This window comes from Prunus dulcis, chromosome 6 (assembly GCF_902201215.1).
Source record: "Prunus dulcis chromosome 6, ALMONDv2, whole genome shotgun sequence".
NCBI lineage: Eukaryota > Viridiplantae > Streptophyta > Magnoliopsida > Rosales > Rosaceae > Prunus > Prunus dulcis.
In genome coordinates, this window is record NC_047655.1 from 21,118,288 (window position 1) to 21,143,723 (window position 25,436).

At 37.2% G+C, this 25,436-nt stretch overlaps 5 protein-coding genes across 11 annotated transcripts; 2 read left to right on the top strand and 3 right to left on the bottom strand.

Annotated features, from left to right (window-relative positions):
* Positions 1 to 645: 645 nt before the first annotated feature.
* On the top strand, positions 646 to 7,971 carry LOC117629831 (probable amino-acid acetyltransferase NAGS2, chloroplastic). Of its 2 annotated transcripts, none has more exons than XM_034362459.1 (10): positions 646 to 1,215; positions 2,939 to 3,026; positions 3,294 to 3,502; positions 3,608 to 3,759; positions 3,915 to 4,329; positions 4,830 to 4,927; positions 5,522 to 5,633; positions 5,723 to 5,882; positions 6,549 to 6,621; positions 7,012 to 7,971. In XM_034362459.1, the coding sequence occupies exons 1-10, from the start codon at positions 829 to 831 to the stop codon at positions 7,160 to 7,162; spliced, it is 1,845 nt and encodes a 614-aa protein (XP_034218350.1). In that variant the 5' UTR covers positions 646 to 828; the 3' UTR covers positions 7,163 to 7,971. The 2 variants fall into 2 exon arrangements, with proteins under 2 accessions (XP_034218350.1, XP_034218351.1); XM_034362460.1 differs by lacking the exon at positions 646 to 1,215 and adding an exon at positions 2,108 to 2,725.
* A 481-nt stretch (positions 7,972 to 8,452) lies between these two features.
* LOC117629833 (NADH dehydrogenase [ubiquinone] iron-sulfur protein 4, mitochondrial) lies at positions 8,453 to 11,168 on the bottom strand. The gene is made up of 5 exons (XM_034362462.1): positions 10,745 to 11,168; positions 10,371 to 10,459; positions 9,638 to 9,767; positions 9,170 to 9,199; positions 8,453 to 8,667 (listed from the first exon to the last, which is right to left on the bottom strand). Exons 1-5 carry the CDS (start codon positions 10,901 to 10,903, stop codon positions 8,608 to 8,610), a joined length of 468 nt encoding a protein of 155 aa, XP_034218353.1. The 5' UTR covers positions 10,904 to 11,168; the 3' UTR covers positions 8,453 to 8,607.
* A 555-nt stretch (positions 11,169 to 11,723) lies between these two features.
* LOC117629647 (telomere repeat-binding factor 2) lies at positions 11,724 to 15,419 on the top strand. 4 transcript variants are annotated; one of them, XM_034362206.1, is made up of 8 exons: positions 11,724 to 11,970; positions 12,112 to 12,167; positions 12,575 to 12,788; positions 12,996 to 13,210; positions 13,563 to 13,647; positions 13,950 to 14,033; positions 14,354 to 14,696; positions 15,122 to 15,419. In XM_034362206.1, the coding sequence occupies exons 3-8, from the start codon at positions 12,639 to 12,641 to the stop codon at positions 15,148 to 15,150; spliced, it is 906 nt and encodes a 301-aa protein (XP_034218097.1). In that variant the 5' UTR covers positions 11,724 to 11,970; positions 12,112 to 12,167; positions 12,575 to 12,638; the 3' UTR covers positions 15,151 to 15,419. The 4 variants fall into 4 exon arrangements, with proteins under 4 accessions (XP_034218097.1, XP_034218098.1, XP_034218100.1 ...); XM_034362207.1 differs by having other exon boundaries at positions 12,584 to 12,788; XM_034362209.1 differs by having other exon boundaries at positions 12,591 to 12,788.
* A 98-nt stretch (positions 15,420 to 15,517) lies between these two features.
* LOC117629645 (pentatricopeptide repeat-containing protein At5g67570, chloroplastic) lies at positions 15,518 to 21,550 on the bottom strand. Of its 3 annotated transcripts, none has more exons than XM_034362204.1 (9): positions 20,890 to 21,550; positions 20,571 to 20,762; positions 19,806 to 19,887; positions 19,518 to 19,709; positions 19,307 to 19,420; positions 18,416 to 18,509; positions 18,175 to 18,332; positions 16,850 to 17,287; positions 15,518 to 16,551 (listed from the first exon to the last, which is right to left on the bottom strand). In XM_034362204.1, the coding sequence occupies exons 1-9, from the start codon at positions 21,471 to 21,473 to the stop codon at positions 15,781 to 15,783; spliced, it is 2,625 nt and encodes an 874-aa protein (XP_034218095.1). In that variant the 5' UTR covers positions 21,474 to 21,550; the 3' UTR covers positions 15,518 to 15,780. The 3 variants fall into 3 exon arrangements, with proteins under 3 accessions (XP_034218095.1, XP_034218094.1, XP_034218093.1); XM_034362203.1 differs by having other exon boundaries at positions 19,788 to 19,887; XM_034362202.1 differs by having other exon boundaries at positions 19,518 to 19,887.
* A 732-nt stretch (positions 21,551 to 22,282) lies between these two features.
* LOC117629648 (ADP-ribosylation factor-like protein 8a) lies at positions 22,283 to 25,344 on the bottom strand. The gene is made up of 6 exons (XM_034362210.1): positions 25,072 to 25,344; positions 24,017 to 24,098; positions 23,888 to 23,920; positions 23,630 to 23,751; positions 22,832 to 22,993; positions 22,283 to 22,696 (listed from the first exon to the last, which is right to left on the bottom strand). Exons 1-6 carry the CDS (start codon positions 25,107 to 25,109, stop codon positions 22,579 to 22,581), a joined length of 555 nt encoding a protein of 184 aa, XP_034218101.1. The 5' UTR covers positions 25,110 to 25,344; the 3' UTR covers positions 22,283 to 22,578.
* Between the last annotated feature and the right edge of the window lie 92 nt (positions 25,345 to 25,436).

The window sequence follows — 25,436 nt, forward strand, 5'->3', positions numbered from 1 at the left end:
CAACTTTTTTTAAATCACCTGTCCTATGAGGTACTGTTACTAAATACCTACACTAGTTTGAAGCTTTCTTGTAATGTGAGAACTTACGTACAAAAAATGTCGTTGTGGCGATATTTTAAGTCAATTATGTATTGTCATGTGAGAAAGTTAAAACTTATGATAGTATGTGATTAGTTTAAAATAAGATGTCATTGTGGCGATATCTCAAGTCAATCACGCACTGTTATATGGGAAAGTTAAAACTTATAACAATGATAACACAATGATATATATTTTCGATGTAGCTAAGTATTTTCTCCTACAATGAAGGCCAAATGTAGTGACACATTCTCATGGTGTATATTTAATATGTCATGCAAACCAATGAGGTCACATATAGTGCTGCTGGTCATAAACTTCGAAACAAATCTTTAGGAAGGAAAGAAAAATCACATGTAGACCTGACAGCTTGATGGAAATTACAGAAATGTCATGCAGAGCCTTCCCTTTCATATTTGATCATAAAATAGTCGAGACGTCTCTAACAAGTTCTCAGAAAATAGATTCTTTGGACTTCCCAGAGAATTACTATTTATGAAAATTATATATATATATATATAGAGAGAGAGAGAGAGAGAGAGAGAGAGAGAGAGAGAGATGAGTTCCTTTTGATTTCACAATCTACAGTTCTTTGTTTCTTCAACAGCAAGTCCACTACTTTTTTTGCTTGATATAAAAAGGACAATATCTTTGCCCAGTTGCTTTACCAATCTCTCTACACCCTCCTCTTAACTCTGTCGTTTTGCCGCGTTTCTGCCCTGTCTTTGTGTCCCCCTGCGAGTTTACAGAATGGCTACTTTAAGATCACGGCCATGGAACTACCTTCAAAATTATATGTATGGTCCTAATCAAACTTGGTCTTCATGTCCCTGTAAACCCAAATTCTTCAATTACGGTTCGATCAAAGCGAAAATTCGAAGGGTTGGGGCTGTTGGGTTGGCTCCTCTGTGGCATGAAAGACGGAGAAGGAGAAGATTAATGGTGGTGGCTAAAGGGTATGATGGGTGGGAAGGTCATGACTTTCAGCGATGTGTTTTTTCGGATGAAGACGAGAAGTTTGTGGAGGCCCTCCGGGAAGTTCAGCCTTATATTTTCCTGCACAGAGGCACTACATTTGTTGTGGTCATAGCAGGGGAGATTGTTGCTAGTCCTTACTTGTTGGATGCACTACTCCAGGTAATTGCAGCTTTTTCAATCTCTCTCGGTCTCTCCCTCACTCACTCAGCAGCACTTATTTCGGGAAAGAATATTCTACGGTACTAAAATATAGTCATGTGATATTTTAAATTTACGTGTTATAATATGATTAAGCTACGAATTTATAACTTAGACACATTTCAGTTGTGTTCAAGTGGACATGGAAAGTTGTTAATCTGCAGCTCATTTAAGATGTTAATGGCGTGTATTAGTGTTAACAACTTAAGCTCCATTTTGGTTTTTACCACCCATGGATCAGTAACAGGGAAACAAGAAAAAAAAAAAAAATCAAAGTAGGATGTGAGTCTGTGAGCAGAGCTACCAGTGTGTCCCACTGCCACAACACACCTTTATCTAACTTATTGGACTGCTGCAGTCACTCCATGAATCTTCAATGATGCACCATGGTAGTGACTAGGGGTGGGTATTTTAACCGAGGGCCGACTTAAGTTGAAAAAATAACTTGATTTTGACAAAATTTGGGTCCAAAAACTGACTCGAACCGATCTACCTATTTTATTCATAATGTTAGGCTTCTTAAGTTTTTTTAAATTTAAATTATTTTTTTATTAAGTACAAATGATAGTCTAAATTATATTAAATGAGATTTCTCACACACACAAATATAATGCCGACTATAATAACCAAAATTCAGAATCTCATTTTCTATCATCTGTGGCACCCTCCCTAATTTCTTACAAGACTTCTTGTTGGGCATATATACCGCATGTTCAAACAGGAATTAAACTTATCCAATCTTTTAGATTCATGATCTCACAATCTAAAAAAATAATTAAAAAATAATATATTAATTTTACAATAAGGGACATTTATTAGAGATAGTTTCTTTATAAATTAAAAAATTACATTAAAAGTAAAATCTAAAGAAAATTAAAGTATTCTTCTTACATGCCGCGGATTTTATCGGTGCGGATTCTGGGGCCACAAAATCCGAACGACCGAAAAATAGTGAACTAGAGGGCTTCAAACGAAACTTCTGTGTGGGGCCCGCTTCGGCCATGGCGTCTTCCCAGTTTCACAGCACTCCACCCTGCAATTCCTGCATTTCTTTTTGAATTAGGTCAAGATTTCTGTGTCTGTCTGTGTGTCTCTCTCTATCAAACCACCAATGGCCGCCACGTACAGCTCTCTAGAAACTCACAGACGACTCGCCGCCATAACCACCAAGCTTCCCTCGCCCCGCCACTGTTCTCTAACCATCGCCGAAAGATCCTCGCGGCTAGCGATGGTGAATAACGGAAGAGCTGAGGGCAGGATGGGAATTTCGCTCAAGTGCAGCAATGCGTATGGCCCTGTGATTGAAGAGAGCGACAGCGATTGTGAGAAATACAATTGCATGGAGGACGAGCAGTTCGTGCGGTGGTTTCGGGAGGCTTGGCCCTACTTGTGGGCCCACCGCGGCGGCACCTTCGTGGTGATCCTATCGGGTGAAATGGTTTCTAGCCCTCACTTGGGCCCAATTCTGAAGGCAGGTCCTCTGCCTTTCGTAATTTTCTCTTTAACTGTTTGGTTGCTGAGAAAATGCAACAAACAATGTCAATCGTGGAAAATAACATCTTTTTATTTCATCTCTATTGTTAGACTAGCGAGCCGCCTTTTCGTTTAAGCAACCGTCTTTTTTGTTATGATTTTCCCTTGCAATCGCTATCGTATATTTATTTATATATTGGGTTTTGTGCAGGATATAGCTTTTCTCCATCACCTGGGGATCAGGTTTGTTCTTGTGCCAGGGACCCATGTGCAAATTGATGAACTTTTGACTGAGAGGGGTGAGTGTTTTATTGTATGCGTTTCTTCTTACTGTATATTCTCAATAAGCATGATATCCTAGAGTGTGGCACAAGATGTAATTTTGTTAGTTTGTTAAAATTCTTTATGTCCTTGGAATTATTGGTATTATTTTTTGGTTGGGCTTTGGGAGGAGAAGACGGAGTTCTGACTGTGTCACTGTAATTATTGGTATTTTTTTGTTAAGCCATTTGAAGTGCTATAAGGCTGCAACTAAGCAGGTACATGTTAGTTGTTACTTGTTGCAGGAAAGAAGCCAAAGTTTGTTGGTCCGTACAGGGTGACCGACTCAGACTCTCTAACAGCTGCGAAGGAAGCGGCTGGGGCGATATCTGTGATGATAGAGGCAAAGCTTTCTCCAGGACCCTCCATATGCAATATTCGTCGACATGGTGACAGTAGTCGATTGCATGAAGTTGGTGTCAGTGTAGAGAGTGGTAACTTTCTTGCAGCCAAGGTAAGAATCTTGCTCTTTCAAAGGCAACATTAATTACTCAGTTGCCTGCTTGAGTTTCAATAGTTACCAAATTCTTAAAAGTTTTGCTGTTGTTTTGTTTTGCAGAGAAGAGGAGTCGTTGCAGGTGTTGATTATGGGGCAACAGGTGAAGTCAAGAAAGTTGATGTTTCTCGCATGCGTAAGAGGCTCAATGATGATTGTATTGTGATTTTGAGCAACCTGGGTTATTCCAGCTCTGGAGAAGTTTTAAATTGCAAGTATGCTATGTAGACATAACTTCTAATATTTTTTTATTTTTTATTTTTTGGTCTCTCAAATAAAAAGTTTACACAATGCTTATTATCTGCTCCAATTATTCTTATATATAGTGTAGTGCATAGTAGCTGATGATTTATGCTGTTATGAATTTCAGCACATATGAAGTTGCAACAGCTTGTGCCTTGGCTATCGAAGCAGATAAACTTATCTGCATAATAGATGGCCCAATTCTTGATGAGAGTGGACGCCTTATTCGCTTCTTGACTCTTGAAGAAGCAGACATGTTGATTCGTAGGCGTGCTAAGCAAAGTGAGATAGCAGCTAGTTATGTGAAAGCTGTTGATGAAGAAAATCTGTCTGGGCTTGGACATGATGATCCTAATGCTACTCAACAGAATGGAAATGCTCTCAAAGGAAGGTACACCACAATGTTTCACAATGGTGTTGGCTTTGACAATGGGAGTGGCTTGTGGTCGGGTGAACAAGGTTTTGCTATTGGAGGTCATGAGCGGCAAAGTCGATTAAATGGTTACCTTTCCGAATTGGCTGCTGCAGCCTTTGTTTGCAGGGTAAGCCCAGAATATATCCCCTTTTTGTTTCTGGTTTATGAACTTCGCTAACTATGATTGTTGAAGGAATTTTTTCCCCCAAAACTTTCTTGGAGTTGTAAGGATGTTTTACTTATGTTTTTTAGCCTCTATTTGGCTAAATTGCAATCTAATCAAAAGTTGAGAGGTTTCAGAGCTTACTTTTGATACAGATATATATATATATATATATATATATTATATTTCAAAATCCAAATTTTGAATCACCATCAACAAAAAATTCTTTCATATTGTTCATAAACGTGAGCTTTTCCAATGCAAGTCAACAAAATTGACCAATTGCTGATTTACACTTCAATATGTGCGTGCACACATATAACTATGAGATTGGACCTGAGATTGAAACTCTCAGGTCTAAGGAGACCACATCACAATCTGCGCCTGCATAGTTTGAAGTTTCAGCTGCTTTATATGTTGAGTCTCAAGAACTCAGCCAATGGTAGTTTCTGATTTATTTCCAGGGAGGTGTTCAAAGAGTTCATCTGTTAGATGGCACGAAAGGGGGAGTTTTATTGTTGGAATTGTTTAAAAGAGACGGAATGGGGACTATGGTGGCTAGGTATGCTATTTTTTGCAGTAGATGTCTCCGAATTTTTGTGTACTTTGGTGGCTGTCTGATGTCAGATGCTGATCAACTATATGGTGATGATAAGCTATGCTGAGAGTCCCCTGATTGCTAGGCTTTTTATCCTTGATGTGATTATCTTCTATTTACATTTTCCTGGTTGATGCTTATTTCTAATTTTGTGCCTGGTCAGCATTTTAGTGGAATTCCAAGTGGCATTCTTCAAACCACGCTACAGTTATAAAGTCATTTGGTAGAACTGTACGAGTTATTGGATCCCATTTTGGTCTCATCCTGCTTGGTTTGGGCATAAAGTCTAAGTAGTAACCATTCCTGGATTTATATTTATCTTTTGTATCTTCAAATCACTAGTTCAAGCATTTTTTTGTGCCAAAGAATTCTCATCATCATGGCTAATCATGCTAGGATTGGATACTAGGTATATGGGGCTAGCTTCTTGGTTTCAATTAAAGTCTAGCTTCAAGAATGACTTTACAACAATTATGAAGGATAAAAAGTTATAGTTCTAAATATGCATAAGTTTTCCTCCATCTATCCACTCACTTGTGCATTAAATGTTATTTTTAGTGACCTTTATGAAGGAACCCGGATGGCGAGGGTATCAGACCTCTCTGGAATAAGACAAATTATACTACCGTTAGAAGCATCTGGCACATTGGTTCCGAGAAGTGATGAAGAGGTTTGAATTGAAAACTGATCAGGATTCTTTTTGTAATGTTTTCTTAAATTGAATTGAATTTTGTGCATTCATTTTTATTTGTTCGATAGCTACTTCAAGCTTTGGATTCCTTCATTGTGGTGGAAAGAGAAGGCCAGATCATTGCATGTGCTGCTCTTTTTCCTTTCCAAGAGGATAGATGTGCAGAGGTTGCTGCTATTGCAGTTTCTCCTGATTGTCGCGGTCAAGGGCAGGGAGATAAGTTACTCGGTAACATACTGTGCAAACTTGAATAAGCATGGATATAGCTATGCACTTGTTGCTTCTGTTTTTTCTTTCTATAATTTTAATGCACGTTACTGGCCATATTTTCTGCGTGAACTTTTTGAAAGGGTTTAATTTATTAACAATAGCTGCAGTACCATTGAAGTAAGTTCTGAAAATATGCATTTGTTCTCTTCCTCACTGATGCACCTCAAATGATTCTACTGTTCTTACGGGAAAATAAAATGTTTTTACTGTTTCTGAAAAGTTCCACCTCTTTTTTGGTAGTGATATAATATATTCCTCAAAAGTTGCATTACATATAGAAATAGATTAACATAAATAGGATGAAATATCAGTAACAGTTCAGGGCACACATCTCTGGCCTCAGCTACATACCATCTTTTCTTTTTCTGTTTTGCTACTGAACATCTTGGATTCATTTAATCCAAGATGTTTTGCAACTGAAATTTGGAACCCAATTGAAAAAAAGAAAAAAAAGAGAGAAGAATTTGACATAATGCCAATTGACCACGGTCATTCCTAGTAAGAGGTTCTGCTGAGTTCGTGTTAAATACGAATTCTTTGTTTATTTAAATTATTTGTATATCTACCAACTACATTCTCCTTACATGTGCACTCGATAATTTCTTAGAATTTTAATATCTGCAGATTACATCGAGAAGAAGGCATCTTCTCTTGGATTGGTGAAGCTTTTCTTGCTTACAACCCGCACTGCAGATTGGTTAGTTCCTACTACTTGAAATACATGCTATATACGCTCATAGATAGTTCACTAGTTAATGGAGGATCGTTGCAGATTCTTTTATATGGAGGAAAAAAAAAACTGTAATGTAGTTCAGGTTTTTGGTTGAGGAATCAGTCCCATTTGTTGTAGTTATGTGGATGGTTAAAACTTACTAGGGTTTGTAGCCAGGAAGTCATCATCCGTGGACACAAATTGTGGAGGGTTAGAGATGGCTAGTGTACATATTTCTTGGGGTTTATGGTGGTGCTTTATGTCCTTTTTTTTTTATAAAAATTTTTTTTAATTATAAATATTTATTTTTAAAGAAGAAAAATAAAGGGTTCAAAGATCAGTATTGAAGAATGACGCCTGTTGTTTGTCACACAGGTTTGTGAGACGCGGTTTTTCAGAATGTTCAATTGAATCGATACCAGAGAAGCGTCGAAGGAAAATTAATCTGTCTCGTAAATCCAAGTATTATTCGAAGCAGTTGTTACCTGATACTAGCGGAATTACTGTTAATAGGGCGTTCACTTGAGGTTAAAAATGATGCTGGCAACTCCCCGTCAGGGGGTTAGCAGCTGAATTATGGAAGTGTTTTTGAGTTGCGAGTTTTGTATCTTGACTAGAAGTCTGGAATAATTTAATAGGGCGTTTCACTTGAGGTTAAAAATGATGCTGGCAACTTCCCTTCCGGGGTTTAGCAGCTGAATTATGGAAGTGTTTTTGAGTTGCGAGTTTTGTATCTTGACTAGAAGTCTGGAATAATGCAAAATATGATTTATCCTATAATTGTCTATATTAAAAACGTAAAAAAGAGGCAGTGGGTTTGTGGTATTATTCATGCTTATGTTGGGGATTGGGTCAGTGGGTTTGCTGCGAACCTAGGGAAAGGACAGATCCTGGAGGCTGAAGTTTTGGGGGGTTTTTTCGGGTTGAAGCTTGCGATTGACAAAGGTATTAGAAACCTTGTGGTAGAAATGGATTCTGCTACTGTTCACTTTATTCAGAAGCCTTCTTTGCTTGCTCATCATCCCCTTGCTGCTCCTCTCTAGTTGTTGTGAGATGATGAACCACATTGGTAACTGCTCGGTCTTCCATGTTTACAGGAAGAATGGGGTAGCTGATTATTTAGCCAACTGGAGTTATAATTTCGATTTGGGGCTTTGTGTGTTGGAGTCTTCTCCTACTTGGATTGTTTCAAAACTTCTTGATTTGCTGGCTGTCCCTAGAACTCGGATGGTTTGTTTAAACCATTCTGAGTACTTTGTTTTGTTGGGGTTTTATCCCCCCATTTCACCAAAAAATAAACCGGAAAAAAGAGAGTTGGATTTGATTCAATATAAAGCTGCTGCTATAACTCGAATCTGGAAAAAAATCAGAGTTGCCATATTTTCTTTGTTGAAGATAGCCTGGGTACGTGGATATTGTTTGTATGTAGAGTTATACGGGGCATCGAAGCAAATTTCACATTTCTTTGTTTCTGTAGTCTTAATTATTTCTCACCAGTAAAATGGTAAAACTTATTATATGGTATTAGAACACAACTAAAAGGGGAAATTTTTTATGTGGTCTTGGAACACTGTCGCATGGTATAATGATAAAAAAATAAGCAAAAGGGAGGGAAATAACAGAATTTTCAACTGCACAACCACATTGTAAGCAAAGTTATCCATTCTAATGCATTTCTCCAATGGGGATAGAAGATACATAGAGGGAAAACAATGAAATACGATGCAGGAATACGAAAATTGTATATTAAAAAAAAAAAAAAAACAATCGATGGATGCAGGAAATACATATGTAACGTCATCTAATAGACAAGAGATACTTCACAGCATGAATCCCGTTTATTATCATAATCAAAGAGTTTCATTTGGATCAAGTGACTTGTTCAATGAAATATGAGAGAGGAAACTGCAAGTTCTGTTGCACAATTTCCCTCTTGAGAGAGAACCAAGAAACAAAATCATCGAAACAAAATCAAGCCTCCTCAGTTTTAGGGAGGCCCTTGAACTTGAAGTTGTCTGCATACGCCTTCACCTGAAACAGGAAATACAGTTAGATACGTTCTAAAATTCAAGGGAGAAAAAAAAAACCAAATTATTATATAGAAAATAATCATTTTGTGCAGAAAACATTCCAAGAATGCAAAAGGGAATTTAAAAAAAATCCCTAATAGAAGATAAAAAAAGATCTTGTGCCAAACAAATTTGATCTGTTTGTCAATGCCATCAGAAAAAAATTCTCTACTATTCCATACACAAAGCTTGTGCCAAACAAATTTGATCTGTTTGGCCAAGAAGGTAACCATGGCATGAATTGGCAGAAAGAAAATGAGAGAGAACTGTATAACTTCAATTAAACATTTCGTTTAGGAAAATGATCACTTAAGGTGGCTAAAAATCAATGGAGCCAGAAACTAAATTTTTTATACAGGTCCTTCAGGAAAAAGCAAAAAGCAAAAAAGAAGGAAAAGGAAAATAAACTGTTATCACATGAGAGTGGAAATAGCTTCAGAAAATATGAAGAAAGAATCACATACCCTCAATAATGGCGTTTGCTGCTTTTTAACCTACAGATGAGTTCAAGAACTGTCGTTAATAGGTCAAAGGGAAGTCAAAGTTTAAAATTTAGAGATAAAAGAACTTGCTCCCATCATAAAAAAAATGATCTGTTCTGAAAGTAAACTAACGGTTATAGTGCTACTAGTCTTCTCCAATAACAAGATATGCAAGCACAAAACCATTTAGAGCTGGAAGGTAATATCTGTAATTGACTGGATATATCATATATGCCTAGCTCTATTTCCCCCTTTTGGAGGATGAATATATGCCTAAGTTCTCAAGAAGCGCAATAAAGGGCTAAAATGGTCAGTTTCTGTTTGTGTTATACTAAAAAGAACTCGGACAAAGTGAGGACAACTGCATGAAAGTCAAGCACAAGCTGGGAAAAACTACGAAAGACAAGGAAATTCATTTTAAGCAGCATAAACAAAACAAATAATTCATACCACATAATCCCAACCATGTCTCTCTGCAAAGGACTTTGCAGCTTCTTCGCTGTCAAAACCCAGTGTTGAATCGCCAACATGGGCATACGGGTCACCAGTTGAAGTCCAGCCCATCAATGGATTCTCCCACCTACAAACATATCATGAAGAGGAGCTATTAATCATCAAATTGTGGTAACAAAATAATCATTGAATAATTAAGAAAGAACAAAAATAAGTTTATTTCAAGGCTTGACTGAGAAAACACTTGAAATATCAGAGTCCAAGAAAGACACCACCTAGCTAAAGCAACACAATTTTCAGGTTTTACAGTAGGAATGCTCACAAAAGGTTCAAATTTTGAAAGAAGTGTTACCAACAAACTGAGATTCACTGATAATCTGAAATCATTAGCTGGTTATTATTGTAATTTATTCTGTATAAAAAATAAGTAGCTTCATCTGATATCAAATTTAACAAGATTAGTATAAGTCTTGTCACAGTGCACAATTCAACATGAAATCATTATCATAAGTATCACTTCCAACGCAAAATTCACATTGTTCAGCGAAAAATCCAGGTGCACAATATTACACTTAGTAGAAACTACATAATATAAAACCTATCTACCCACTAAGAACCACAGCAGAAGATACAACACAGAAAACTACTATAATCAAAAGCAAATCCAAAGTCTATAACCATGAACACAAATCTCTTTCATTAGGAACTATGACAAAGAAAAAAGCCATACTTTTGTGTGGACACAAAGTTGATTTTCCACTTCCCAACTTTTCCTGATCCTTGCTGACTCGCAGTTCTTGCAGGTGAGTATATTACAACCTGTCATGTAAACGTATAAATTCCCAGCCAAGATCAATTTAAAGTAGAAAAATACTTGGTAACCATGTAAAGCTTGTGGCTTTCAATAAAAAATAACAAACAGAAAGTCCAAGCCTCAAAATTTCAATTTTCATACAAACTAATGAATTGGACATATGTCCAGTACCCTAAGTCGATTGATAAACCAAAACTCCAATTGGGTTATGCGCTCCCCTTGAGAAATTACTTGAAAGTTATGAAAAGAATCCAAATTGAATTTCAGAATGAAAACGAAAAGGATCGTACCCTCCTGCGAAGATGCTCGTCTGGAATGCCAGAGACCTTCCCGATCTCGCCGGGCATGTACTCAACCAAAGCGTCGGCCGAGAATGGTCTGGACCCTGAGGCAACCGAGGTTCGGAGAAGACGAGCATGGCTCGATAAGCGTTGCAGAGAGCTCGCCATCGCCAGTTAAACGAATCAAACGGTAGAACCAAACTCGCGCGCCCTGTGAAATGTAAAATGGCAGCTGAACAACGAACACAAAAATGAAAATAGAATGTTTTATTGACAGTGTTGTGTTGTCTTTCAACTATTTTGATAAAAATTGCTGCTTCACTCCTTTAGTTTTCAGTATACAGAAACTACCCATAGCTTTATTAAATGGTTGTATTTATGGGTACCCCAACATTATTTTGAAAATGCTTGTGGCATGTTTGTGACTGTTTTTTCACAACTAAAAGCCTTTCTTTATGGTATAGAAAACTTATAAGTGGTTATGAATTACAAAAGTTTTTTTTTGAATTTAATAAAAATTTCAACATTCTTCTAATCGAAGCGCTTCTTCTTAAAAAAGCGCACATCAACATGAGTGTTTTTATAAAATATTCTCTCATTCTTACAACTTTATATGGCCCAATAACATCACATTTGCAACTTATTTTGAACAAATTTATTGGGTTCCTATTTTTTAAAAATAATTAAATTTTTTTTTTAACTTTTATACACATAACACAAAATTTACATCAGCTAAAATGTGGGACTTATGTTTGTCATGTCATCAAATAACAGAAATGTAACATTACGTATGACATCGCAATGTCTTAAAGATCATATACCAAACCAAATCAACGCATGGTGTAAAAATGTGATTTGATAAAAGAACTAACACCAAAAAAAAAAAATTATAGGGGTGTAAACCTACACACTGTGGAACCCCGGGGGTCTAAACTTAATTTCCAGAAACTAAAGATCCATTGGTATTCCCTTAGCATTTACAATTTGGTAGGTCCCATCCCCGCAGGTCCGTCTGTCCATCTCTCAAAAGGGAAGGCCGAGGCACACAAATCCAATGGAACTTAACAATTTCTTCTTCTAATATTCATTTTCAGACAATATCTATCTACACTTGAAGAACAAACAAGATAATATATAAACTCCGCAAAATTCCCAATTTTCGAACTTTCGAATAATTGAATCATTCTCGGTTGCCCACATTTCCGGTCAGCTTCTCAGTAATTTTCTCCGATCCGGTACACCTCTGCTACCCATCTCTCTTTTTTATTTTTAGTTTATGTTTATCTGCGACTTGCCATAATTTCAAAATTTAAAATTTCACACTCAATTTATTAAAGGAATGATGAGCTTTCGTTTTCTGTTATTTTTGGGTGCAGGATTTGCCGATATGCATTGCCAATTCATTTCATGGATTTGATGTGAATTTGCTTAGGTGAGGGACTTGAAATTAAACTTCATTTACAAATTCAGAATTTCATTTGATTTACACAAAAATGAGAAGATACAATTGAGGATAGCTTAATATGATCAAGTTTTAAGCTTGTAATTGAAATTTTGTTGGATACCCAATTGGAAAATGTGTTGCTTTTTTGTGTGAGTGCATTGATAGCTTGTGTGAGCATATATAGGCACTCTCTGAGTCAAAATTTGAACTTGAACATGTGGTGCTTTTTCAAGTAATGGAATGTAAGTTAGTGAGGAATTCAATTCAAGGTAACCTAAAGCAGGGCTTTTAAATTTGCTTTTTTTGTTTTTTGTTTTCTTTTGAGAGAAGGGGGAGGTGAAATTACGGTAAAATGCTATTTTGTTGGTCTCTTAAGCATTTGATCATCTATGAAGTGCTGACAGGGTGCAGAACTTGACTGGGCAGATATCCTTGTGGAAAATTTTTGGACTTTGGTTGATGGGTGCTCCTAAGCAGAAGTGGACTGCAGAAGAAGAAGCAGCCCTTAAAGCTGGAGTACTTAAACACGGGGCAGGCAAATGGCGCACAATACTCACAGATCCAGAGTTCAATTCTATCTTGCATCTGCGTTCAAATGTTGATCTCAAGGTATCCATTTTCAAAACTTTAGCTTAGCGGATGTTGTCAAGCTACTATAGAAGAAAATAGGATTGGAGGGTTTATTATTTGATCTGGTTAAGTGCTTCTGTTTGTTGCACCCTAAACCTGTACTTTACAGCCTCGTGCTTGATTTGGCTGCCAATATTAGATTTTGTGTTTTTGTTTATTCATGTTTGTAGTTGTTTCCTTGGATAGGACAAGTGGAGAAATATAAACGTGACCGCAATATGGGGGTCTAGACAGAAGGCTAAGCTTGCACTTAAAAGGAACCTACCAAATCCCAAACATGATAATAACCCTTTGGCCGTGAGCACTGTGATTCAAAGTCATGAAGAAATTGTTGATGCTAAGCCTCTTGCCATTTCTGGTGGAAAATTGCAGACTACTGAATCAAAACAACCAATTGCCAGGTTAGATCACCACTGGTTATATGGATATTGTTGACTTTACTTCTTTCATTCTACGACAGTAATTGGATCTGAAAACTCTTGAAGTAATTGGATATCGATTAAATAACCGGTTAGCACTAAGTGAAGACTATCAACGTGGTTGATACATGAGGATGTTCTGCGTACTATTTTGTGTGGCAATCTTATGATTGAGTTAATTCCTCCTAAATTTACAAAAATAGATTCCAATAAGAGTCCGTATCTCATCCTTAATTTAAAATGGACAAAAATATTATAGTGATGTCATGCTATCATCTTTTTCTTCACATGGTTATTGACTGGTTCTATTGGAAACTCCTCTGGTTGGTTGTAGGTTGGATCACCTTATATTAGAGGCTATTACAAATTTGAAGGAGCTAGGGGGTTCTGACAGAGCTGCCATTGCTATGTACATAGAGGTATATATATATATACATTTTATGAATTCTTCGAGCATAGTTTTGGAAAGCTTTCCTCATATTTGCTGTATTATTTATTATTTTGTTTTCAATCTCAACTTGCTGGGATTTGAAACTCTTAACATATTGCTATACGTCAATAACTTATTTACTTGATCTTTGTCAGTCTTTTCAATAACAATGACAAAATTTCACCCAACTGGACAAATCAATGGAAAACTGGGAGTGTGTGTTGTGTGTGTATTTGTTACGTTGCTTTGTTGTTTTTGGAGACATTTTGACGTATCATTTTTATGTCAAAGGAGCAATATTGGGCGCCTCCAAACCTTAAAAAGCTACTATCATCAAAATTAAAGCATATGGTCGCCAACGGAAAACTGATTAAGGTAATTAGTCTCTCAAGTTTAGATATCTTAGAGTACATTTACTGTAGTATGTGTGGACTGGACTGAGATCTCATTTATCTAATTGAATGAAAAAACGCCTGCAAGCTTGCAAATTGGTCCATTTCAATATTTGTTAGATTTTTAAATACTGAAGCTCTATTTAATATGACAGAGATATTTAGGTGATAAGACTGACAATTACGGATAATTAGGACTTAAGAATATTGGTATGTGTACTAAGGTACTTAATGGGAGAGAAGTTTATGATAAGGAATATATATCTCAGGAACGGATCTTATTTTTTGGTCTGTGTGTTGAAGGTAAAGCATAGATACAGAATTGCACCAAGTTCAGCTTCTTCTGAAAAAAGAAGAAGCTCTTCAATGTTGCTCTTGGAGGGAAAGCAGAAGGATTCTTCAAGAGCGGATAAGAGCAATGTCAACATTCTTACTAAATCTCAAGTGGATGCAGATCTAAGCAAGATGAGAAGCATGACTGCACAAGAGGCTGCTGCTGCTGCTGCCCAGGCAGTTGCAGAAGCAGAAGCCGCCATTGCAGCAGCTGAAGAAGCAGCAAGGGAGGCAGAGGCGGCAGAAGCTGAAGCAGAAGCAGCACAAGTTTTTGCCAAAGCAGCAATGAAAGCATTGAAATGTAGAAGACTTGGTAAAGTTCTCTTATGCGATTTCACATCATATGTTGACCTTTAACATAAAATGTCAATATACTCCATGAGTTTTTCTTTTAAGATGCTATCCTTGCATCCTGTGAACTTGAATTTTGAGAGAGCTTGGCCAATATTTGGACACATGCAGCCCCTACTTAAAGGTGGTAGTTGCTCTGTGTAATGTCCCGGCTAATGCTTATTGTGCAGATGAATTTTTCTTCTACTATTTATTGTGATTTAAGTTCAAAAATTATTTTTTTCATGCTAAAATACTTCAAGATTCATAATTTCTCGCTTATATTATCATATAAGGGATTCATGTCAATCTATATGGAGATTTATTTTGGTAAAGCTTCATCTAATGCTCCTATCCATGCCTTTTTATACTTGTAATTCCTATTGACATCTTTGCAAATTTTTGCAGACCTTGACATGAAACTCGCACATGGGTAACTCCTTTTTGAGCAAGAACTGTGAATGGGACAACGATATGCTGGTGCAGCAATGGCTTCATGTGTCAGTTAGTGTAAATAGGTTGTGTTTGTAAATCTGGGACACAAGAGCTCCATCTGTGAATTTCCTTTTTTTACATTTCCAGGTATCATTTTGTACGGAGCTTATTAGGTGTTCTGATATTCGGAATTAAACAATGAGGTAAATGAGTAAAAACTGAAGGAAAGAGAGATTTTGCATGCCAAGGTAGATAAAAGTACGCTTTGCAATTGTCGCTGTCATTTGATTGAAGAGAAAAAGTGCTAGGGCAAATGTACTTCAATTTTTTCATGGCCATCTCTCTCCCTCTCTCTCATTTTCCATAACATCAAATAATACACAAGAAATGTTTCCAAAGGAAAAAATAACATGAAGTTTAAGTTGTTGGCTTTCTTTGGGGCGTATTTTGGTATTTCCAAAGGAAAAAATAACATGAAGTTTAAGTTGTTGGCTTTCATAGCCCCTTTTTGCAGCAAACGAGACACGGCAGAACCTTAGTAAATACTTTTCCTATATACACAATGACAAAAAGGGGCTAAATAGAAATATGAGTTGCTTACCCTTCTAAAGGGATCTGGCTTAAAAAAAACCTCAATTTACTTCTGCCCAAGTTGAAAGAGGAAGACTATCCCTTGCTTCTTTCCTTCTTTCCTTCCACACTTTCAGTATTTCAGGTGCTGAGGGCAAATCTGAGTCATGAGAATCATCAACATCTTTATAAATCAGTGCTTCAATTTCCTCATCGATTTCTGTTGAGTATTCACCATCTTCATCAGAAATATATTCTGATGACCTAGACACTGTCCTTGTAACAGCATCAACATCTCTTCTGGTGGTAGCATGATTAACAGAAAATGCATCCAAAGGAACATTGGTACTCTTATCAAGAGGCTCCCTCCTAGGGTTATGGCTACCATCAATCGATTCTAAAGAATGATTTGGCATAATTCCATTACCATAAATTTCCTCATTATCACCATCCAAGGATGATGTTTCTGTGGCTCCACTGCCAAAAGGGGCGGAACTTGATAAGCCTCTTGATCTGTAAGACCGACAAAGACGAAGCAATGATCTTGATAAATTTAAGACGGTGGCTTCCGATACTACATCACAATTGTGTAGAGCATCCAACAGTTTCTCTAAGCCATCCTGAGTGATTGTGTCTCCATTTTTTTCGAAAAGGTCTGTCCACTGTCTTTCGCTGACTTGAAATGGAGCATAAGCCATGGCATTGACCAGGGTTACGGCTCTCTTATAATCATGTTGAGCTGTAGCTTGAAATACCATTTCAGTAAAGATCAATGGATGGGGAATTTCTCCAGCTTCCAAACTCGTGTCAAATGCATGCTCTAGTAGATAAAACTGCATCAAAACAAAATATGAACTATAATAAGCTACGCTGACTCATCCTATAAACATTTGTCTACGTTTTGTTTTGGTCCCCCAACAGTTATTATATTTACTAAATACCTTACCAAGTTCTTGGCTTTCATTGGAAACAAGGTAATTTAGTGGAAGGATGAACACTATCACTGGACACCAGCCAAAATATCTAACAGATACACTCTTTTTGATCCTAAAGAAAGAAAAGAGTTCCAAGTACAATACAATAGGTGGATGTAAGAAGAAGAAATAAAAAACTATTAGCTATATAGTTTACCTTCCCACTTCTGGATGCTTTCACAAATAGCGATGCATGTTTAGTTTGATCTACTTGATATCCAGATAGAGCCATCTCCTTGTACACATATTCAAAGTATTCCCATTGCAGAGCGCTGGCAGATGCCTTGAGCATTGACGTATACGTGTACTGATCAGGGACAACCAAAGTACCACCACCTTCTAGTGAAGAATCAGACTCAGCTCTAACAGTCTTGATTTCTTCAAACAATTCTTTAGCTTTGAAAAACATATCACTACGTCCAAAGACTTTCAGCATTGTATTTATGGTCCCTATGTTGGGGGCACAACGGTTTTTCATGTGTTTAAATATAGATATGCAACTATCAATATGCCCACCCTCCATGGAAGACGTTATCATGCCTGTGAAAGTGACCTCCAAAGGTTTAGTGTTTGATACATTTTTCATCTTCTCAACCTGCAGGCAGATAGGTCCACCATAAGTATTAATTCCAAAACAGCTAGATAGGTCACGACCTAGCATAAAAGAAACTATTTGACCCAAAAAAATGGAAATGTCAGTGGCCTAACCTTTTGACAATTATCACAACATCCATTATTATCCAAGTTCAGCACAAGAAACGAGTAAATCAAAAGAAACAAAAATACTGAATTCTGTTTTGGACAACTGCAAATTCATGCCTTTACAATAACCTTCAAATAATACAAGTTATCTAATGCCATTTCTTTATGCCAATATCTAGCTCAATAAAGTTTTAACGCCTCATTCCACAAATGAAAACTTGTTAACAAGGTAGACATTGCTTACGATGTAGAACGACAAATTTCTAATTAAGCACCAAAAACCTCTCTTTGTAACTCACAAAATGATCACTATTATAAACATACGTCCTTTAATAAGAAAATTAGAACAAATTTGTTACAGGGGCAAGTCCACTTAAGAATATTCAAATTAGGTACATAGGAATAACAAATGAGTCTGACGGTTAGGTTTCCTAGGCAGCTCCTTAACTTAAAATACTAAATGTAACAAAGTCAGCTTAAAGAATGGCCATCAACTATATTCATGACAACTATGTTATAAATTGATTGTCCATGCTTTAATTCTTGATGCTCTGGAGAACATTGATAGGTGATACGAACATGCATGACTTGTACGACAAAAGCTCCTATATTGCAATAAATCAACCATATGGCAGGAAGTGATTGAAAAGAAAACAGGACAGGACTGATGCAAGCAACCGAAGACTCTTTACAGATTGAATCAGACATGGTTAGTATACCACACCTAAACAAATAAAGCCAGTCACAGTAGATCCAAACTCCATAGACAAAGAAACTTACCTCTACCAGAGCATCCTGCCACCTACCATTGTTGCAAAGGCAGCAAGCTAACTCATAATATACACTGCCTGTTCCAACCACTCCCCTTTGTTCCATATCTCTAACTGCTTCCACAGCTTCGTTGACTTTTCCTTCACACCAAAAAGCTCTGACAAGAACTGGGAAATAGAATACCGTTATGTAAGAGGGACCAAAAATCATACATCCATCTCAATACGAGATGAGATACTAACATGATTACCTTTGTAGTTAAGAGCTTTTGGAGCTTCACCGCTGTTTTTCATTTTCCTGAAGAGCTCGTGCACAAGGTCATACTTTCCAGATTGCAGCATTACCTTCAACAACAAGCACCTAATGTTAGAGTTGAATACAAATATCATTTGAGGACACAAAGATACACGTGTGGCAATACTAGAAAGGAAAAAAAAAAAGATTAATTATTTTTCAGAAGAAAAAGGATAAGATGAGAATTGAGATTTGAAAAATATCTGTTCAAAGGTGGGTAGCACTAATAAGACCAAAGATCCAGAAATCAATCTGGAGATGATTTAGTTATGTGCATCGGAGACTAAAGGATGGTCCAATAGAGAAGACTGCATTGGTAGCGAGGGTATGATAACTAGAGAGGTAGTGTATGACTTTGGACAGATCCTAGTGGCAGAGGAGACTAGGCTTCTTGAAGTAGGATTCATATAGCTGACCCTAGTTATTTTAGGGATAAAGTTCAGGTTGAGGATCCCAAGCTCCTCATAGCATGTAATTCCAAAGGCACAACGGAATCTTAATTTTAAATTAAAATGATACATCAGTATATAGTTCTTTCATGATTACTTATTTTAGTTTACACCATATATAACCCTTTTAGATTGCATTTGGATGTGTGAATTCAAAACAAGGACCTGGATTTGACCACTTAGTTTAAGGTTTAGAGTAATACATATATTTTACTAGCAGTATAACTGAGAGGTAATACAAGTATTTTAAATACAAGACTGAAGTTTTAATGTTTAATATACTTTCATGGTTTGAACCTCTGAATCATATTGTATTTATATATTCACGAAAGTCATAATAACAAGGACCTATGTTTGGACTATTATGTGTTAAGACATGTTGCAATCCAGGTTATTACCTCCATAGCAAGTCCATAGGTTGCTCCATTAGGTTTCAGACCACTCTTTCTCAACTGGTTAAACACCCAGGATACACCCTTCCACTGATGGGACTGAGTACAAGCATTCAGTAGCTGGCAACCAATTTGAAAGAGAAATAGAATTGCATCAATGTGCGGAATAAAGTATAACAAGGAATGACAATTGAAATACACAAAAATACTCTCTTACAGCATTATACACAATGACATCGGGTTCAACGACAGGGTCCCAGTTCTTGGGGAACATATTTTTATTGCTTCTGAAAGGTCTCTGTCTCATGCTTTCAATAATTTTCAACAATTCCTTCAGAAGACCAGTTTGACCAAGTGTAACTGTAATGCTATGGTAGGCAGCAGCATCAGGATATATGTGGAAATCTCCCTGAATGAAATGGTTGTAAGAATTTATCCAACAAAAATTGTACAAACTATCAAGGAGGATTTGAAAATATAAGGTTACAAAAGAACAAGACATCACAAGCATCAGATTGAAAATGTGAAGAGCTTCCTGGGGCCTTCGTGCCTTCCCAAGAATTGCCAAAAGTTTTGTGTAAACAAACCTACAACATGCATCAATTTGTCAACAAGATGAAAAAGAGTAGTTTCAATAGGTCTGTCTAGAATTGTAACCGAGTCAATAGCATTACATCGAGTCACACACCAATATGCAAATGCACATTAATAAAAAAACAAAGTTTTAAAAAAAAGTCTGTAGAAAACAGATTATGGAAACTTTGTTGGTATAGTTCACGGGCCAATAGTTGTTGCCTATATCAAAAGCACTACATTATTGCATCTCATCCTATCCAATATATAATTATAGAATCATCAAAGTTATACCAAACCATGAAAAACCCACTTGAGTGTACTCTAATCTTACGTTGAGTTTGTGTCTGAATAAAAACAATGAAGTTTATTGTTTGCGTGAGTGGATTGGATAACAGGTGAAATCCCACTGCCAAACCTTATTCAGTGGCAGCTTTGCTTCTCAATGTGGCTCTGGGCCAAGAGAAATATTTGCTTTGGAATCAAAGAAATGCCAGAAACAATGGCAAAAAAAACTGACATGTTGAATGACATCATTGGCTAGTATGATAATCAAGTTTCTTTCTACTATTCATTTTTTAAGAAATTCGAAGAACCTTTAGTAGTCCAATTTGGGTGACATTTGCCAAACTCCCAAATGGAAACATTTTAATAGTGCTTGAAACATATAACCAAAGTTTTCACCACATAAAAATACCTGCTTTTGCAATGTTTATTGCCCTTATCATTGTATACCCATTCCACAACAGCCACCGAATGTTTCCAACATCCCTTAGCACCGAGCCCTCCAAGAATCTTAAGCATCTGACCCTCAGTGAACTGCAACCCTGATTGTTTCATCATTTTTGAAAGCTTCCAGTCCTTCATGGAAAACTCTGTAGCACTAAGTCTGCACCACAAAACCACCACCACACACACCACCAACCAAAAAAAAAAAAAAAAAAAAACCCCAACTTAATAGTACAGCCTTCTAAAACCAATACCAATCCATCTAAAACCAAAATCCCAATACAAACCTGTCAACAAGAAACTGAATCACCTCGCCCTCGCCGCGTCTCCTCCGCTTAGCCGGGTCCCAGACCCTATTTTCACCATCCATCCAGTCTTCTTTCAGCCCAATATCATCATCCAAGACCCATTTCAAGTCGTCAAGCTTCCGAGCCTCGAACATTTCCCTCAATGCTTTCAGCTCCTCCTTCTTCAGCTTCTCTCCAACATACTCTGCACTCGTACTCGCAAGCTCTCGGAACCCAATTCTCTCAATCCCCTCCCATGGCCGGCCAACCATGGATTCACCGTCACCAGTCTTCGCTTTGACCGCTTTGGTGAAGTCCCTGTACTCGTGCTTGAGAGTTTGGAAATGGGTTTCGTCCGCCAAGGCTTGTTTTTGGGACTGAGAGAGAGGTGGGGACGACGGGTCGGCCTTTGCGAGGCGATTGAGCTTGCGGTTGTGCTTTTGAATTTCTTTCTTGCGGATGGTGTGGACTATCTTGGGAGTTGGGTAGACGCCTCCATTGTTGAGCCTGCGTTTGATTTTATCAGTGTCTGGTTCGAATTTGGTATGAGGGAGTTGTGGGAGGGATCCTTGCAGAGTTTCCATGGCTGAAGTTGTGACTGTGAAAGTGTAGCGAGTTGTGAGCGTTTAGGCGCTAAGGTTTTTGTGAGCGGTTTGGACAGCACTGATGCTTTTTGACCGTTTATACAACATGGCGCCAACTTGGCTTACATGTCAGCAAACAAATGAGTCCATCAAGCCACATCACCAGGCTCAAACGGATTCTTTAACGGAGTTGACTGACGTGGCTTAAACGGAGAGTTTTTGAATACCTAAATTGAAATTCGAATCATAATTCGAGGAGCAAAACAATAACCACGCCATAAGAACTTGTTGTAGAAATGATCCACATTGAGAGTTTATGGTCGTACACTACATATTTTTCATTGTTTATTTTTCTAGCAAAGCGATATTTTAAACTATTTTAATGTATGAAAGAATCAAATTTGAATCCTACCATGACCAACTGACCTAACCCACGTTTACTACTACGTAATATATTGTGTTTCTCTATTTAATTTTATATTAAACGTTTGATTTGTTCACCTATTTGACTTAGTGCCACTGTGCCATATAAACATAAGATACTTTTTCGGAGGGTAAATATACTCACAGATGAAAACAGGAGCAATTCAGTTTTAATTTTTCAGGTCCTGCTCAAGGAAATAGCTTTTGTAATGTTTTATTAATATACATCATTTGTAGCTGGTTTTCCCATGTATCCCTAAACTATTCAAGCAGCCATAGACAGTAGAATACAAATTACAATATAACTCTGGCAATTTCAATAAAAAATAAAATCCTCTTATTGATGCACATGGTGTGGTTTAACTCTCAACACGCATAAACGAAAATGCCAGTCTCAAACTTCCATGAATTCCAATATGTGAATGAAGGCAGATGCCTTGGGGAGGAGGGGAGACTAAGAGCACCAAAACAACCCCCGAGTCTGCAATTAGAAATGATACAGTAAAATATAGAGTACAACAACAAAAATAATCAGTAACCAAGTTAGACAAGTTGAAGCCCACCACCAACAACCAATCCATACATGAATCCTTTATAAATATAATTATATCACACACAGATCAAAAGCAGAGAAGCAAACCCTCTCAGCTTTCAGACCAAAAAAAGAAGAAGAAAAACCCTCTCAGCTTTTTGATTTGGAATGCTTTACAAGCCAATCGATAACTGAGTCAATGTTGGTTGAGTTCTTGCATGAGATCATGAAGCAGCAAACTTCTCTATCAGTAATTGACTTCAGTCCCCTGCACGGCACAATTCCATAATCAGTACCAAAACATGTCTTCTTTTTCCTTTTTGATTGGGAGGTATACGAAAATACATGCTGCAAATAAGTTTAGTGAAAAAGGTTTCAATAACAAAAGCATAATGTGCCTTACATTTCATCAGTCAAAGCCTGTTTACTCAGAGCCCCCGGCTTGTCAATCTTGTTGCCCAGGACCAGCAATGGGATCCCGCTTAGTGAGCTTTTGCTCAGCAAATCATGAAGTTCACTTTTTGAGACGCTCAAGTTATCTGGATCCGCAGCATCAACAACATAACTGCAGCAAACAAGAGGTTGGAAAACTTTTTGTCTTCATAATACTAGTATCAATTCAACTGAATCATCAGTCAATGTATTGTTTTGAGTCTTTGACACTTGAACTATCGACACACGTGGGGCCATTAACCAGAACATTAGACTATCAGCTAAAGGTTTTGACAAACACAAGAAAAGATTAAATAGTACACAGCAGTTACAAGCAAGCAAACAATGCAGGAGAGGCAATATTTAAGCATGAGAAAGGAGGAGGCACGGGGGAAGGGGGTAAGCACGGCAGCAGCAACGAAGAAAGCAACCCATTGAAACTCAAAACTAGTGATAATACAGTTTAAGCCCACAATTCCCAATAGATATTCGTGACTTCCTTATCATCGCATCACTGCTCATGTTTGACATTACTGAATGAGACATCTAGCGTAGTAAACAAGCAATCCAAACTGGTAACACAAAAGAGAACATCAGCTTATAAGAAAATAAAGGTTTGAGGACGAGGTATACAATTTTAACACAAACACGTAAAGGCCATCCCATCATCTATCTTTTGATTTGGTAATTTTTTCCACAAATAAAGTTTATGCTCATTTAGAGAGTTCTCCAAAAGTAAAGTCAATTGAGATGGGAAATTGGTTCATACACTATAGCAGAAACGGCACGACAGTATCGCTCCCACATGCTACGGAACCTGGGTTGACCTCCAAGATCCCACAACTTTATCGTAACATTCCCTTTGGTTACCTTCTTCATATTGAATCCTACCTGAAAATTGAATTGCATGACCACACTGTCAATAATTAATTCAATTAATCCTAGAAGCTATTCATAAGTGGTACAAGCATTTGGTGATAGAACATTGTTTAATTGCAATTACAACTCTTTTGAAAACATTACTCACCGTAGGAATCATGTCTTCGCTGTATCCGCCCGTCTAAGAACAAAAATCCATTTTTCAACACATCAGCCCAAACAAGTAGACAACTAGGAAAGAAACATTAATCCAAAGTAATTGTGCTTATTTACTTACTGCAACAACATTTACAAGAGAGGTCTTTCCAGCATTCTGAAGTCCTATCAAAGATAGCTCCATTTCCTGCTTGAAAAAGAGGCTGTAATCACATGCAATAACGTAAGTGTAGGCAGTGTGAATCACTGATACATTGAGGTAAGACAAACAAATTTAAATATAGAACACACAATGTTGCCCGAAATTTATCCATAATAGCACAAAAGGGTACATATATGGAGAGAGAGAGAGAGAGTTTTATACTTATCAAGTATTTGGTAGGTATATTATATACAGTGATATTATTCAAAGCACATGATATTGCTAAATCCAAAAAAGCTCTAATTTCTATCATTCTGCAACATCAGAAATCCAACTGTCGTTTCCCTATACCAATCCTTTAGCAGCTAAATTCAAGCATCTGTCTCAAATTCTGGAAACTATAATTGCCTCAATGCCAAAAAGCAGCATAAAGCACATTAACAGCCTCTACAACAACCATCACGATGCTTCAAGCATATATCTACAAAACCTGGTGCCTAATTCAGCTCTGTAATTCAAACCAAAGCAAAATATATATATATATATATATATATATATACATACAAATAAACAGCAATCATTCCTAGGCTCCTAGCCAAAAGACACAATCCAGAATCTACAGTATCAGAAGGGAAAATTCTGGGCAGAAATAGCAAAAGGGAAGCAAACCCACAAGTAAAAACTTTTCAAATATCCGTTTGGTTATCAAACAAAAAGACATTGACAGAATTCCAGGGGGGGAAAACAAAAGGCTTGGTAAAAACTAAAAAGGAGCAAAAGGAGCCAATTTTCAGCTTCTTTCTTTTGGGTTTCCTTTCCCATCATCTCTTTACAAAAACCAAAGCCAATAAGCATTCAAGCAAAATAAATTAACAACTTGAAATCAAAGTTTCATTCAAAATTGCTACTTCTAAACCCAAAGCACAAGGATAAGCTAGAGCAAAGTCCCAAATTCCCGAGACAAATGTATGAAAACTGGATCACATAACAACCCAAAAAGATTGAGAATTGAAGAAAGAGATGGAGGAGCTAACCTACGGAGCCAGTTGAGAAAAGCTTCCCACAAACCCATTAATGATGAATCTTTGATTTCGCGCGGAGAGATAATAGACTCTGAGAGAGAGAGAGAGAGAGAGAGAGAGAGATCGATCTATAAACACACACACTCAGCCTTTATATTATTGGGAAGCTTTCCCTCCCTGTTTTGGTTTTCCTTCCTCCCTACCAATCCTACTTTTCATAAATACAAATTATATGATTGCTCTGTCCCCTCTGTCTTTGTTTTTGATCTGAATTCCAAATTTAATTCTACCCGGTACCCCTATGAGTGAATCTGTGAGAATTCGCTTGTCTTAGTGTCCAGTGAGATCTTGGCCGTCCAGATATGAAGTGGGACCCG

Coding starts and splice junctions, on each gene's coding strand:
- LOC117629831 (XM_034362459.1), top strand. CDS start 829: ATGGCTACTTTAAGATCACGGCCATGGAACTACCTTCAAAATTATATG. Junction 3,503..3,607: donor GTAACTTTCTTGCAGCCAAG/GTAAGAATCTTG, acceptor TTTGTTTTGCAG/AGAAGAGGAGTCGTTGCAGG. Junction 4,330..4,829: donor CTGCAGCCTTTGTTTGCAGG/GTAAGCCCAGAA, acceptor ATTTATTTCCAG/GGAGGTGTTCAAAGAGTTCA.
- LOC117629647 (XM_034362206.1), top strand. CDS start 12,639: ATGGGTGCTCCTAAGCAGAAGTGGACTGCAGAAGAAGAAGCAGCCCTT. Junction 13,211..13,562: donor TCAAAACAACCAATTGCCAG/GTTAGATCACCA, acceptor GGTTGGTTGTAG/GTTGGATCACCTTATATTAG. Junction 13,648..13,949: donor CCATTGCTATGTACATAGAG/GTATATATATAT, acceptor TTTATGTCAAAG/GAGCAATATTGGGCGCCTCC.
- LOC117629833 (XM_034362462.1), bottom strand. CDS start 10,903: ATGGCGAGCTCTCTGCAACGCTTATCGAGCCATGCTCGTCTTCTCCGA. Junction 9,200..9,637: donor GACATGGTTGGGATTATGTG/GTATGAATTATT, acceptor ACTCATCTGTAG/GTTAAAAAGCAGCAAACGCC. Junction 8,668..9,169: donor AGCAAACGCCATTATTGAGG/GTATGTGATTCT, acceptor TTCCTGTTTCAG/GTGAAGGCGTATGCAGACAA.
- LOC117629648 (XM_034362210.1), bottom strand. CDS start 25,109: ATGGGTTTGTGGGAAGCTTTTCTCAACTGGCTCCGTAG. Junction 23,921..24,016: donor CTCTTGTAAATGTTGTTGCA/GTAAGTAAATAA, acceptor TTTTGTTCTTAG/ACGGGCGGATACAGCGAAGA. Junction 22,697..22,831: donor CAGGCTTTGACTGATGAAAT/GTAAGGCACATT, acceptor TGTGCCGTGCAG/GGGACTGAAGTCAATTACTG.
- LOC117629645 (XM_034362202.1), bottom strand. CDS start 21,473: ATGGAAACTCTGCAAGGATCCCTCCCACAACTCCCTCATACCAAATTC. Junction 20,763..20,889: donor ATTCAGTTTCTTGTTGACAG/GTTTGTATTGGG, acceptor TTTGTGGTGCAG/ACTTAGTGCTACAGAGTTTT. Junction 19,888..20,570: donor AATAAACATTGCAAAAGCAG/GTATTTTTATGT, acceptor TGCATGTTGTAG/GTTTGTTTACACAAAACTTT.